General features: G+C 37.7%; 1 protein-coding gene across 1 annotated transcript in view; it reads left to right on the forward strand.

Annotated features, from left to right (window-relative positions):
* Window positions 1–1,745: 1,745 nt before the first annotated feature.
* LOC107717638 (kinesin-like protein KIFC3) overlaps window positions 1,746–12,372 on the forward strand; it is a 30,175-nt gene continuing 19,548 nt past the window's right edge. Inside the window, exon 1 of the mRNA XM_016524450.1 lies at window positions 1,746–2,842. Coding sequence (XP_016379936.1) covers window positions 2,552–2,842 — 291 coding nt within the window. The 5' untranslated portion in view covers window positions 1,746–2,551. The remainder of the gene's footprint in view (window positions 2,843–12,372) is intronic.

Consider the following 12,372-nt stretch of genomic DNA (forward strand, 5'->3'; position numbering starts at 1 on the left):
ATATAGGCACGTACTATGAGTGACGCAGACAGCGCACACAAACACGAACACATGCTGAAATGAGTGCTGTGCCTGCCTGTGATGAGGAGATTGTGAATAAAGAATGAATATTAGTCGAATTTAAAATAAATATTTGCATTTGAATGTTAGGTGTGTGCGTCAAGGAGCGTCATCAGTGGCACGTGAGATGCGGTGAAAGTGACGTTGTTGCATTTGAAGGTTTTGTTAGTCTAGCCCACGAGACGCGCCGCTGCTGCGTTATTCATTCAAAATATTAGAGAAATATAGAAGCTCAATGCGGATAATATCTTGAATGGGTTAAAACGGAAACCAAGCCATTCACACAGAACGCATATTCAGCGCATTTTTTAGACGGACAAATATGACTGCTGCACTCACGTCTCACAGAAGAGATGTATAGAAAGCCATGCAAAGTTAAAACAGTTTAAACTTTTAGAAAACATGTCACGAATTTGTGGAGGTTTATTCATTTTCACTGCTTCTCATATGTTTTTAAATGCGGTTTGTGTGAATGGCGCTTCGGCTCTTTGGATTAAGCAATGCATAAATACATGATGCTGTTTTGTTCATAATTGTTTATGCAATTTACGAAATTATATTAGATTTTTATGAGTTAATTTAGACGTAATGCACGTTTTTGTAGAGTTACTTGCTAAATGCGCTGCATTATTTTGCTCATTGCGCCCTCCTGTGGCCTCGGGAGACAATTAGACCTATACAATTAAGACCCATTTAATCTGCATATAAAACATATTTTTATTGTGTTTGATTGTTAAAACAAAAAATATTTGTTTTGTCTCAATAAATTGTGTTAATTATAAATACAGTGGTTAAATTTAAACATTTTTTTTCTATTGCTTTTTGTTTTAATAAAGGTTATAAAAAATGTCAATAATTATCGATACCGAACGATATGAAACATTATATCGTTGATAAAATTTTTTGCTATATCGCCCAACCCTAGCTCCAGCCCTAATTTAAACACAACTGAACCAAAGTAGCAACTCACAAGAAACTTCCAGGCAAGTGTGTTAGAGCTAAACTCTGCAGGATTTTGGCCCTTCAGGAACAAGATCGGACACCCCTGCTCTATAAAAAATACATTCCTCTGCAGGGAAATTATTTGCAGTGTTAAAGTTTTTTCCCCACATTATACTGAATAAAATGTGTAATGTGCCATTTAGTCTGTTGAGCAGTAACTGCTTTATTGGTTAAATTGGTTATAAAAGGCACTATTGTTGTTTGTTCTTAATCTGAATTATGTGACAGACAGGCTGCTAAAAAGGTTAATGAACCAGAAGATGGTCTTTTGCTTGTCTACACACATGCAGAGAACATGACACAATTTTTTTTTATCCTGAAGTTCCAGAACAAGGCTTCAGTGATCTGTTATGACCACAAATCATATTCAAGCCTTCAAGATCGACACTGTCAGTTCTCACTGTGAGCCATTCCCTTAGTCGCCCATTTCATGCAGAAGCATGATGGATGGGTTTGTAAAACGCAGTTTAACAAGGTCATCTCACCATGGCAACAACCAATCACGGACAGGCTTCTTTATCCATACATTTTGAAGTTGATTTTCTTCTTTTTGCATAGATGCAAAAAGTTGTTACATCATCGCTAAGAGACGCTTAGCGCTCTCTACTGCAGTGACAGATGGACCCCATGAGAAAAGGGAGGGAGAAAGAGTGAAACGCATTTTCTCTTTCAGCAGAGGTGTGGGAGTTCACCCGCAGTGCAGGATCGGCTGGACTGCGACCGTTTGGAGTTTGCCCAGTCGTATGGACCACAAACTAGGATAAAGACTATCAAAACCAAGTGTTATGACAGAAGGAGTGGGCTGACCTGGGAGAGGTTTATCCCTGCAATCCAGCGACTGTAAAAATTACAATAAAACCATTAGGAGGCAAAGATTTGTTGGATATCAGATTGTGCCAGTGGAGGTTATTCCTGATTAGCAAACTAGTCATCTATTATTCCACAAGTTTACGTGTGTTTGCACTGGCTTACATGAGCTTGTTTATCAGGGTGTGTCTTTATAGATGTGTCCAGGTAGGTTAAAATGGCTTTGTGGGGTTTAAAAGCAGGTGTGCATTAGTCGGCGCTCCCTCATCCTCCCTCAGAATGGGAGATGAGAGCAGCCATCTCATTTGCTGATCAGATCACGGACAGATTATCAGCCTAAATGAGCATTAGAAGAAGTCGAGCTCTGAGGTGTCTGAATAGCATGTTCTGAACAGTCTTAGCATGTGTGAATACAGCGAAGAACTGGTGGGAAAAGAAGCAAGAAGGCAACCATTGATGTGGACTTTATTCCAAACTGGTTATTCCCTTCTTTTTGGACTTCAGTTTGACAGAATCTCACCACTACGCAAGCGCAGCGCAGTAGAGCTGATATCACAACTGTAACTTCAACCAGAAGATAGTGTTCTCTGCTTGCACTGATACTGAAACGGGATCACTCCATCTCTGATTCTGACTGAACGTGTTGGTGGACCCATTTGTGATTCTATTAGTCAGCACCACCATGTATGTTCTGTGCACACTGGTGTTGCTGTCTCTCCACAACCTGTTTAGGAGACCCAGGGTCTTGGAACCCTCTGAACCCAAGGCTATCGAGGGTCCTGAGCAGCACAGACCAGATGTCGCCAAACTGGGACGCAAGAAGAGGAACAAGCACACCTTGCATGAAGGTTCTGGACCACTAGAGTCCTCAAGGGTCCATGACTTTGAAAGATGCCTGGATGGACCCAGTAGAGCAAGTAAAAGAAGATCCGTGCACCTGGATAATGTGCACAAGAGGAAGAAGAGAGCACAGGTGAGATTGAAAATGGAGATGAAGGGAATGAGGGGAGGAACGTAGCTGTTAGGTGCTGGAAATATCACCACAGTTTGAGGTTGATCTTTAATTCTTTTTACTTTGCTGATACATGCTGATCACCATCAAATGGAGTTTATTTAAGATTGTCGTTTTTGATTGATCCATTCAGGAGCTGAAAAGGTTTCACCACATTATGTTGATGTAAAAGTTGTCTGTCTGCTGCTGGGAAACCTCCATTTAATCTAAAATTATAATTGATGTCTTCTCATTATTTATGAGTGTTGTATTATTGATTTAACGAAACATCAGACGCTTTGCTGGTTCAAGGTTTAGGCTCAGTTTCCTGTTCTGTGGGCTACTGGAGTGTGAATTTCTGTCACTGCTGAATGTCTAGTAGATCTATTTTAGTCAATTGGATATGTTTCAAGACACTCCGTACCTCATCCTATTGTTCTTAACTGTTTTGTGCAATCGTCTGCTTTTAGATATCAGCATGTTCTTTTTACAGAGTCTACGGTGCATGGGGATTTTCATGTACCTGGAACGATGTTTATCATCCTGTCCCTCTGCTGTCCCATTTCTAATGTTTTCTGCTGTCTGATGGACTGTTTTAGCGGATAAAATCCTGAGTGGTTACATAAGCAGTGGGTTAATCATAGAGCTCCCTGTCCTCTTTAATCGTAATTTAATTCATAAGGAATTCCCTCAATCTACCATTGTTCGCTTTCCTTAATCTTGTTTGCTTTCACTTGTTGGATCAGCAGAAATCTCTGCTTTGCTGGAATTGGTTTGACAGAGCGCTTATTCCACTGTAACATCAATTCTTGGAAAAATTCTTCATTGGTTGCAATGTTTTTGTTTTGGGTTTTGTTAGTTTTTCTTTTTATTGATGTCACGCTCTTTAAAAAAAAACAAAGGTTCCAGGAGGGGGTTTTACTGCAGTGCAATAGAAGAGCCATTTTGGGTTTCCCAAAGAACCTTTCAGTATTTTTTTTTTCTTAGTGTGAGGAACATTTTAAAAATCGAAAGTACCTTTTTCCTTTACCAAAAAAAAAAAATACCTTTTGTGGAATGGAAAGGTTCCATGGATGTTAAAGGTTCTTCATGGAACCATATATGGCAATAAAGAAACTTTATTTTTAAGAGTGCATGTACGAATGTTCGCTGTTAATTTGTAACATGGGGGCCTATATGTGCGAGCGAGTGGTTTGACTAAACTAAGGGGCCGTTTACACGACAACGTTTTCATCCAAAAACGGGAAACTTTTTATGCATTTTAACAGTTCGTTTACACGACAGTTTTTCGTTTTTCCGTGTAAACACCCAATACAGGAATCTTTGAAAATGGTGACGTCGTGTGCGTGCGTAGTACATGTTAGGTATGTAGACATGCGCAGTACGGGTCGATTTTAAAGGCAAGCGTGAACAAACATGCACAACAATGGTAGAGTAAATGGTACTGTTGTTGATGCTCAAGAGTTTGCTAACGCTTCATCAACAAAGTGTGGATTTACTTTACCAATATTACAACCAACAGCGGAGACGCATCATATAATCATCACTTCCCTACAGGTACTGTTTATTAACCAGGTGACAGCGCCAACTACTGGCCTGGCATAGGGCCTACACTGTAAAAAATGACCGTGAATTTAACGGTAAAAGACTGTAAATCGTAGATATGTGTAAACGCGAATCATTTTGAAAACGATTTTTCCTTTTTTACGATGTTTCTGGCCACTATTAAAGTATACTGTGCTTGCAGTGTAGTTATTAAAAGTTAAAAGAGTGTTCTAGTTGCTTAACCGTGTGTATCTGTCAGTGCTTTGGGTTGTTGCGGTGAGTTGCAGGGCGGTTACTCGAATGGCAGTATTGGATTATCATTAAGAGGCTTGTTGTGTCAATGCATGGAAAAATCCTGAGCTGACACAGATTTGTTATCAAAGCTGGCACTGAACTTTTAGGACCTTACTTAGTAATCTTTTAATGCACATAATTTTCCTACAGACTGCTAACAGCAGTTTTAGTATGCTTTAAATGGATAGGTTTTACAATCTATTGGGAATGGTTTTGTAATACTGACTTGAACTTAAAATGATTTGTACTCCGTTGAAGAGCAACAGCTTTCAATCTATAGTGTTTATCAGCTAGTTATTCATGTTCCTAAAGCATGCCACATTCTCTATGTACTAGTTCATGTTAGCGTTTGTAACCCAGTTACCTAGCAGTGCCTGAGAGAGTTTGCTCTCATGGGAGCAGAAGAATGGTGTCAGTTTAGTTACTGAGAAGCCCATCAATTAATGCACCACACAAATGAGTGAGCAATTTCACCCGCTGTGATTGGCTTAAAAAAAGCCATGTCTGTCTGTCTTTTTTTTTTTTTTGGCGTTGAATTCAATGAATAGAACATGATTTTTCAGAGAAATGCCCTCAGATTTTACCAAAAAAATTCATAAACCGATTTTGTTTTTGTCTTTATTTATTCAGCTACATTGTTTAGTTTCATTCGTACAGTCAGTAATTTGAATACACCACTTCTATGATTAGTATATATTTTTTTGTTTAGTTCTGAATTAAAATTCATTTTGGTGTTTTGTTTTTTTTGGGGGGTGGGGTGGGGCTTAACCTCAAATGTCAGGGTGATACTAATCACTTTGTACTGATAACCGATAGCATAATGAAGAAAAAAGACCCATTATAAATGATAGTCATTAAAAGAAAAATTTAAATAGTTTGGACTTTTTTTTTTCCACTATTTCTTAAAAAACATAAGCTGTGTGGTTAGACCAACGTGCAGAAAACATAAAATAGAAATTGTCATATAGTGTGAACCACTATGCTGACAATCATAATTTTTTGTCAGGGTAAATACGTCTCTGAAATTATTACATTTTGACTTAAATATTACATTTGAATTTTTAGTAAGGCAAGGTTAGTTCAGATTTTACAATGTTGTGTAGTGCAACTCCCCAAAAACTAAATGAAATTTATGAAATAATAATACATTTAATAAATAATTTCTAAAAAAAAAATTTAAAATTTTTAAATATTTTTATTATAGATTAAAGATGTTTCCTTTATCTCTTGTTTTGATTGATCTTGACCGAAATAAAGAAATTAATCACCCTAACCAATGTGTTTCCAGTTTATCACAAAAAAGCATGTATTCCTGTAGATCAGTTGGTGTTGAAACTAGCAACACCAAGGCTGTGAGTTCAATTCTTTATACCTTAAATGCAACATAAATGCATAAACACATTTACCAAATGAATAAATGTAGAATATATCAGTGTGCCAAACAGTAGGCGGATGCTACACACATACATGCACACAAATGTTGGTGGAGTGAGAAGCAGCACCACGCTACATTTGCATGCTGAAATATTTATTTCTGTGGCCAGGCGAGCGACGGAGAGGGAGGGAATTGTGGGATAGATGGGGAAGGAGGACAGAAGTGCGGGGGGCGTGATGCGGCTCAGATTCCACCGTTACCAAGGAACAGCGACAAGAAGAACAGCGTTTGTGTCAGAATGAGAGCGTGTGTGAGGAGAGGAGCTGCATGCACACGCGAGTGTGTGTGACACAAAGAGGGACGGTTTAGCTGGTGGCGGAGCGGCGCAGACATCAGTGGTGGTGTGTGTACGTGTGTGTGTGTGCTCGCACTCCAGATAAATGCTATGAAATAATGAAGGCATGAGCAACAGCAGGAGACCGCAGGGACAGAGGTGAGTTCACGGATGGAGAGGATGCTGAAACATTTCACTAAAACCACGTGTGCTGTTTTTCTGTTCATATTTCACCCGTCTGGTCTAAGATTTCAGATTTTGTTCCTGTCTGGACACATTATTCTCTTTCATTAGACATTACATGCATGCACAGGTCTGGTGATGCCTGTTTAATGCCTCGGTGTCCAGTGCAGACAGATGTTTGTGCCGGAGGGCTATGGAGGGATTTACAGGAGCAGAGGGAGGGAAGGAGAGGGTGATTTTTCTCTTTCATGATGGGGGGGATGCGGGCTGTAATAACTGGAACTGATGAATGTTTCATGGGCCTGTTTATAGCAGAGAAGTTGTGTTTGTACAGTGATTTAGACAAAGCAATGCAGAAATGGGAGACAGACAGACAGATGGAGAGACACACTCCGGGGGTGACTGCAGATGAATGAACGATACAGGGAAATCAGACAGACAGCGACAGACTGTTGGACCACAGGATTCATGAAACTGCTCACTGGTGGCAGACGTGTGTGTGTGTGTGTGTGTTTGTGTGTGTGTGTGCGCGCGGTTTTGTGACAAATGAGGACATAAATTTGTATAATGACAAAGGTATGACATAGGTATTACAAGGAGAAGGTGACTTTTCAGGACATTAGCCCATGTCCCCACTTTTCAAAACGCTTGTAAATAACACAGAATGGAGTGTATTGAAAATCTGAAATAGCACAAAGTTTCCTGTGAGGGGTAGGTTTAGGGGTAGGGTTGGTGTAGGACAATAGAATATACGGTCTGTACAGTATAAAAACCATTACGCCTATGGGATGTCCCCACTTTTCACAAAAACAAACCTGTGTGTGTGTGTGTGCATCCGTGCATTGACGGATACAGTATGAATGATTGATGCTGTAGGCTACAGTAAAGAAATGGTCAGCAGTAACAAACAGGATACTTTAATAAGAGCTTCTGTTTCAATGATGAATTCACTTGATTAAATTTGAACACCAGATACACTCATTTGCATTGCTCTCAACATGAAGTTGTACTATATACTTACATTCTTTCTGTAGAAAGCTAATTTTGTTTTGTTTTTAAGTCCGTACAGACTGACTAAAATCTTAAACCTATTCCTAAAATAATTTTGTTTTTGCATTTAAACATACTGGTAAAATCTACTGGTAATTTTCTGCCAGGACATTGTCCATTAATTTTACAGACATTAAAATTAATAAAATAAAGGTAAAATCAATACGGAAAACTCTTTTATATTAATACAGTACATTGTGAACTATTTTAAAGGATTAATTTTTTACAGTGTATGAATTCAAGTCTGTTTGGATCTATAAAATCTATTTTCTCCAAGTGTTTTATTTTAGTCTATTCTATTATATTCTACAAGTTTACCTTGGTATATACACACCAACCTATAAAGCATCAACACACTTCTCAGATTTTAATTGTAATTTAGTAATTAAAGCCTTTTATTAATTTCCAAAAACTGATTATGAACCATTTTAGAAGTTTTGCAGTACGTATAAAATATGAATATGACAATATTTGTGCTGTTCTGCTGCAGTTGGCTTTAAGTTCTTCATGTGTGGAGTCTTGAAGACCCAAGTGCAGTATCTTGCATTAAACCTAGATTAGCCTATTAATTTTTCCCTTATTTATTTTTGTTCTTCATAACTAATTAAGAAAACTTTTATAATAATGTTTAAAGTGTGCTTTTACATTGTGTACACTGGTAGAAAAGAATTGTAGAAGTGTCAGTTCTCTCCATTTATTCATGTTTGATCCAATATGCACCTTTTGGAGGATGCTGCTCGAGGACTTTATCAAGTCAAAAATCACTTTTCTGTAAGAGGTCATGTAGTATAAGTCTTATACTTAATTTCAGTATATTGTTTTGAGGTGTTTCACGCGTCTCACGCAGGTGCATTCAGATGTATGTAGTGTTTTGAATGCTGTTTTAAGTGCAGTCTCTCTAGACTAGTGGTTGGTTTGAACATGATTTGGCTTTTCTTTTTTTTTTTTGTCTGTTGGTGGATGTGGGTAGCAGAACTAAAATAGAAGATGAGACGACAACGAGAGAGGCAGAAGTAGGCTAATGAGATTCACACACTCCTCTGTGTGGAAGTATGCTGCTGAAGATGAAAACCATGTCAGTGTGATGGAAAAACCTGGCTCTTCCTCAACTAAACAGCGGTTTTCAACAGCATTTCATGAAATATCCGTCTATAGGACTGGATGAAATGATTATCCGTGGTGGTGTGTGGTTTCATCATGGGACAGCAGCTGATCAGATGTTTCATTAGAGCAGTCTGTTGAGTGAGATCCTCCCAGGAGACCACCGTGAGCTCTGCTGAAACATCAGAAGGGCCCGAGTGTTGTTTTACAGGCGACAGAGTGTACATTGATCTTAGGGGAAGAGAGCGAAGGAGAGAGAATGGCTCTGTGGTAATTGAGATGCCGTAATGTTTTGTAGTTTACTGTGACTTATGTTGGATAATTAGAGGTTATATTTGTTTGTACATGTCAGATCTGTCTGTACATCCTCATGAAAAATGCATCTGTCTGAGGTCTGTTGTTGGTATTTACTGCTCCCTCTGGTGGTCAGTTAATGAAAAGCCCATGATTAAAGGGAGAAATGTTTCTTTATTCCAGAATACACTTTTGAGAGACTAGTAAGAGTACATGTGCTTTCTATGCCTGATAGGTTTCTTCTTAGGTGGAATAAGGACTATCTTTGGGTGGATAGGGAGCCGAAAGCTCATTTATACTTGTGTTTGAATGTTCACACAGGTTCATGATCATTTTACATTTTACTCTTTGAAACCCACAATGTGTCTCAATAATTTACTTCTACTTTTTTAAGACTACTTTTTAAAAGCACCAATAAATCTTACAGACTGACCACTGTTTGAGCCAAACTGCTTGAAGTGTTTTCCAAAATCAGGTGAAGATGTCATGTGCGGGTGAATTGAATCAGTCCAAAAATGTCTGTCCTGCCATCACGGTGAAAAGAGGTCATCTGCTGACAGCTTAAAGGATTATGGGTGAAATGAACTTGATGCAAGCTGCCTTGTCTCTGTAGAGGCACAGGACGTCTTCACTAACCTGATAGTAAATGCACACTTTTTTCTTTCTAACAATGTGATCAACATGAGCAGCATTTTGAAGATGTAAAGCGGTTAAGAGCAGGTTATTTGCTCGTTTTGAGGGTAGCAGATAAAGATGTTGGGTTGGGTGGGATCACTGATTAACAAGAGCTGGCTGGACCAGGACCGCCCTGCGTCTCATCAGGACTGTAGGAAAGCTGGACTGATGGTACTGTGTGTGTGTGTGTGTGTGTGTGTGTTCAAATCAGAGAGAGGCTATGTAGTCTTAGAGGATTAGATATGCAGCGTGACTAGCTTTTGTTGTTGGGTCAAGACTTATTGCTTGTGCTGCTATTCAGTGCTCACTAAATTTCAGCCTCTGACTTTCGTTTTGGGTCCAGACTTGCATTAAATCAGCCAAAGAAGACCCCTTTGTGCTGGGGCAGAGTGGTTTTCTGTGCACTACATAATAGCTCAGACTGAATATTCGGAGACATTCATAGTTACCCTGTTCAAAGCCTTTGTTTTTCATGCTGCTGTGCTGAAGTGGTAGAAAGTTAACTAATGTCTATATTATATTTCATCACAAATTTGAAAAGTTTTTTTTTTGTTTTTTTTGCATTGTGCTCTCATTTTCATGACAATTAAGCACACCTACTTAATACAATTTAAAATAACAGATTTTTTTTCTCATATATTTAAAAATGTAATTTATTCCTGTGATGTGAAGCCGAATTGTCAGCATCATTACTCCAGTCTTCGGTGTCACATGATCCTTCAGAAATATGCTGATTTGGTGATTTCTTCTTATCAACGCAAGAAAGGTCAAAAGAACAGCATCTGTACTGCCTTTAAAAAACGTTAAACATTCACCTTTGTAGGCTCCTCACCCATTTCTGTTTTTGGGATGAAATATGACCCCTACACGTTTTTGTTCTTTTCATTCAAATACATTTGCATGTGCATGTTCATACAAATACTAACAAATTTAACACCGACAGTGGCTATCTAAATGTGTTATTGTTTGCTGGATTAAATACTGGATAGTATGAGGCACTAGTAAATACTGCCGTCCTCTTGGCTTTGTGCTGTTTTTGTGAGCAGGGGTCTGATTGTAAAGACACCATTATTAGTCAGTTAGTTATTCGGTGTCCAGGTTCTTGTGTTGTCTTTAAGGAGACTAATCCTCGTCTCTCAGTGTGACCTGTGGCCCGTCACTCTAATCTCATTTGTCGTTACACTGATTGTTTATGGCCCTGAAGTTTGGTCATTGGAAAGTGTCTGGTCATGTGACTGCATGAGAGACATGCAGAGATTTCTGCAGCATTTCTCCTCTGTAGACTGTTTTAGTCTCAGATGCACAGTCTCCTGTAATTTTTTGTTTGTTTGTTGCGCAGTAAACATGTATGGTAGACATCTTGGACTTTATACTGCACTTTACTACATGCCTTCTGTCATGTGATTGATAATTTACACATTTTTAGCAAGTGAATGTCTTTTTGCTGCTTTACTGATTTTTTTTCTTCAAGTAAACGTACAAATAAATGTTATATTGTTAGTAATTTCAAGATGAACACTGACTGGACTGAAGAAACGTAGGTTTACATGATTATCCATACATCATTTTTAGAAAAATCATGTTAAAATTTATCAAATATTATACAGCAGGCTTTTAAGGAATGTTTAGTTGTTCATCATCATTGAATTGCGTTGTATTATATATTTTGCCCACAATAAAAACTACAGAGCTTTGATCATAAACATTTAAATATCACTTTACTAAGACATATTATTAGGAGATATGGAGTGACAGCTGATATTTATATTAATTTTATGCAAGTAGTCCATTATATTTGTTTAGTTTGGGCCGCTGATTTTTCTTTTTTTATGAGCTCCATGTTCTAATTAAGTCAATACTGTAAGAGTCATAAAAGCCTGATGTTTTTAAAATATACTCAATACTCAACAAACACGTATGGGTCAAAGACGTTAAGATGTCCGCATCAAAAGAAATTTACAAAAGTGATTTTATGTCCATAGAAAGCACATTAAATACAAGTAAAGTGTCTACATTTAAGGTTTCAAATAAGTTTTTGAAGAATAAAATGTCAAAGTTTGGTTGAAATAATGTTCTATTGTCATTCGGTGTAATGTAAAAATTCAAACAACATGCTTATTCTGACCTGTACATATTAAAATATATAAAAGAATAAGTGAGCATATTCAATTTTTTTGGGTTTTAAATGAGTAAAAAATTCTTACTGACAAATGGGCAAAACCTAGGATAGTGGCAAATTTAAAAAATGTAAAATAGCAACTAATTAGTATTTGGGGTGAAAATAAATATATAGTTCAGTCATGAAACTCTAGATGGCGCAGGCTGACGGGTTGTTAATGTAACTGATGATATTCAGAGATAGTGTTGTCACGGTACCAAAATTTCAGTATTCGGTACCAATACCAGTGAAAATCCACGGTTCTCGGTACCAATTTCGGTACCAAAGCAAAACACAAAAACATGCTAATTAAAAAATTTGACTATAATTTAATCCAAACTGTGTACATATTTAATTTTAAAGGGCTTGTAAAACCTTCTAAAGTTATTCAACCAAGAATAACAACTAAGTTAGCTAAAAAAATAAAAATAAAAAAAGCCCAGAACTGCTCTTCTGACTGATATGACACAAACAATGTTAACCATTTGTACGTTCTCTAACAC

Source organism: Sinocyclocheilus rhinocerous, unplaced genomic scaffold, assembly GCF_001515625.1.
Source record: "Sinocyclocheilus rhinocerous isolate Xijiao unplaced genomic scaffold, SAMN03320098_v1.1 scaffold2047, whole genome shotgun sequence".
Taxonomy (NCBI): Eukaryota; Metazoa; Chordata; class Actinopteri; order Cypriniformes; family Cyprinidae; genus Sinocyclocheilus; species Sinocyclocheilus rhinocerous.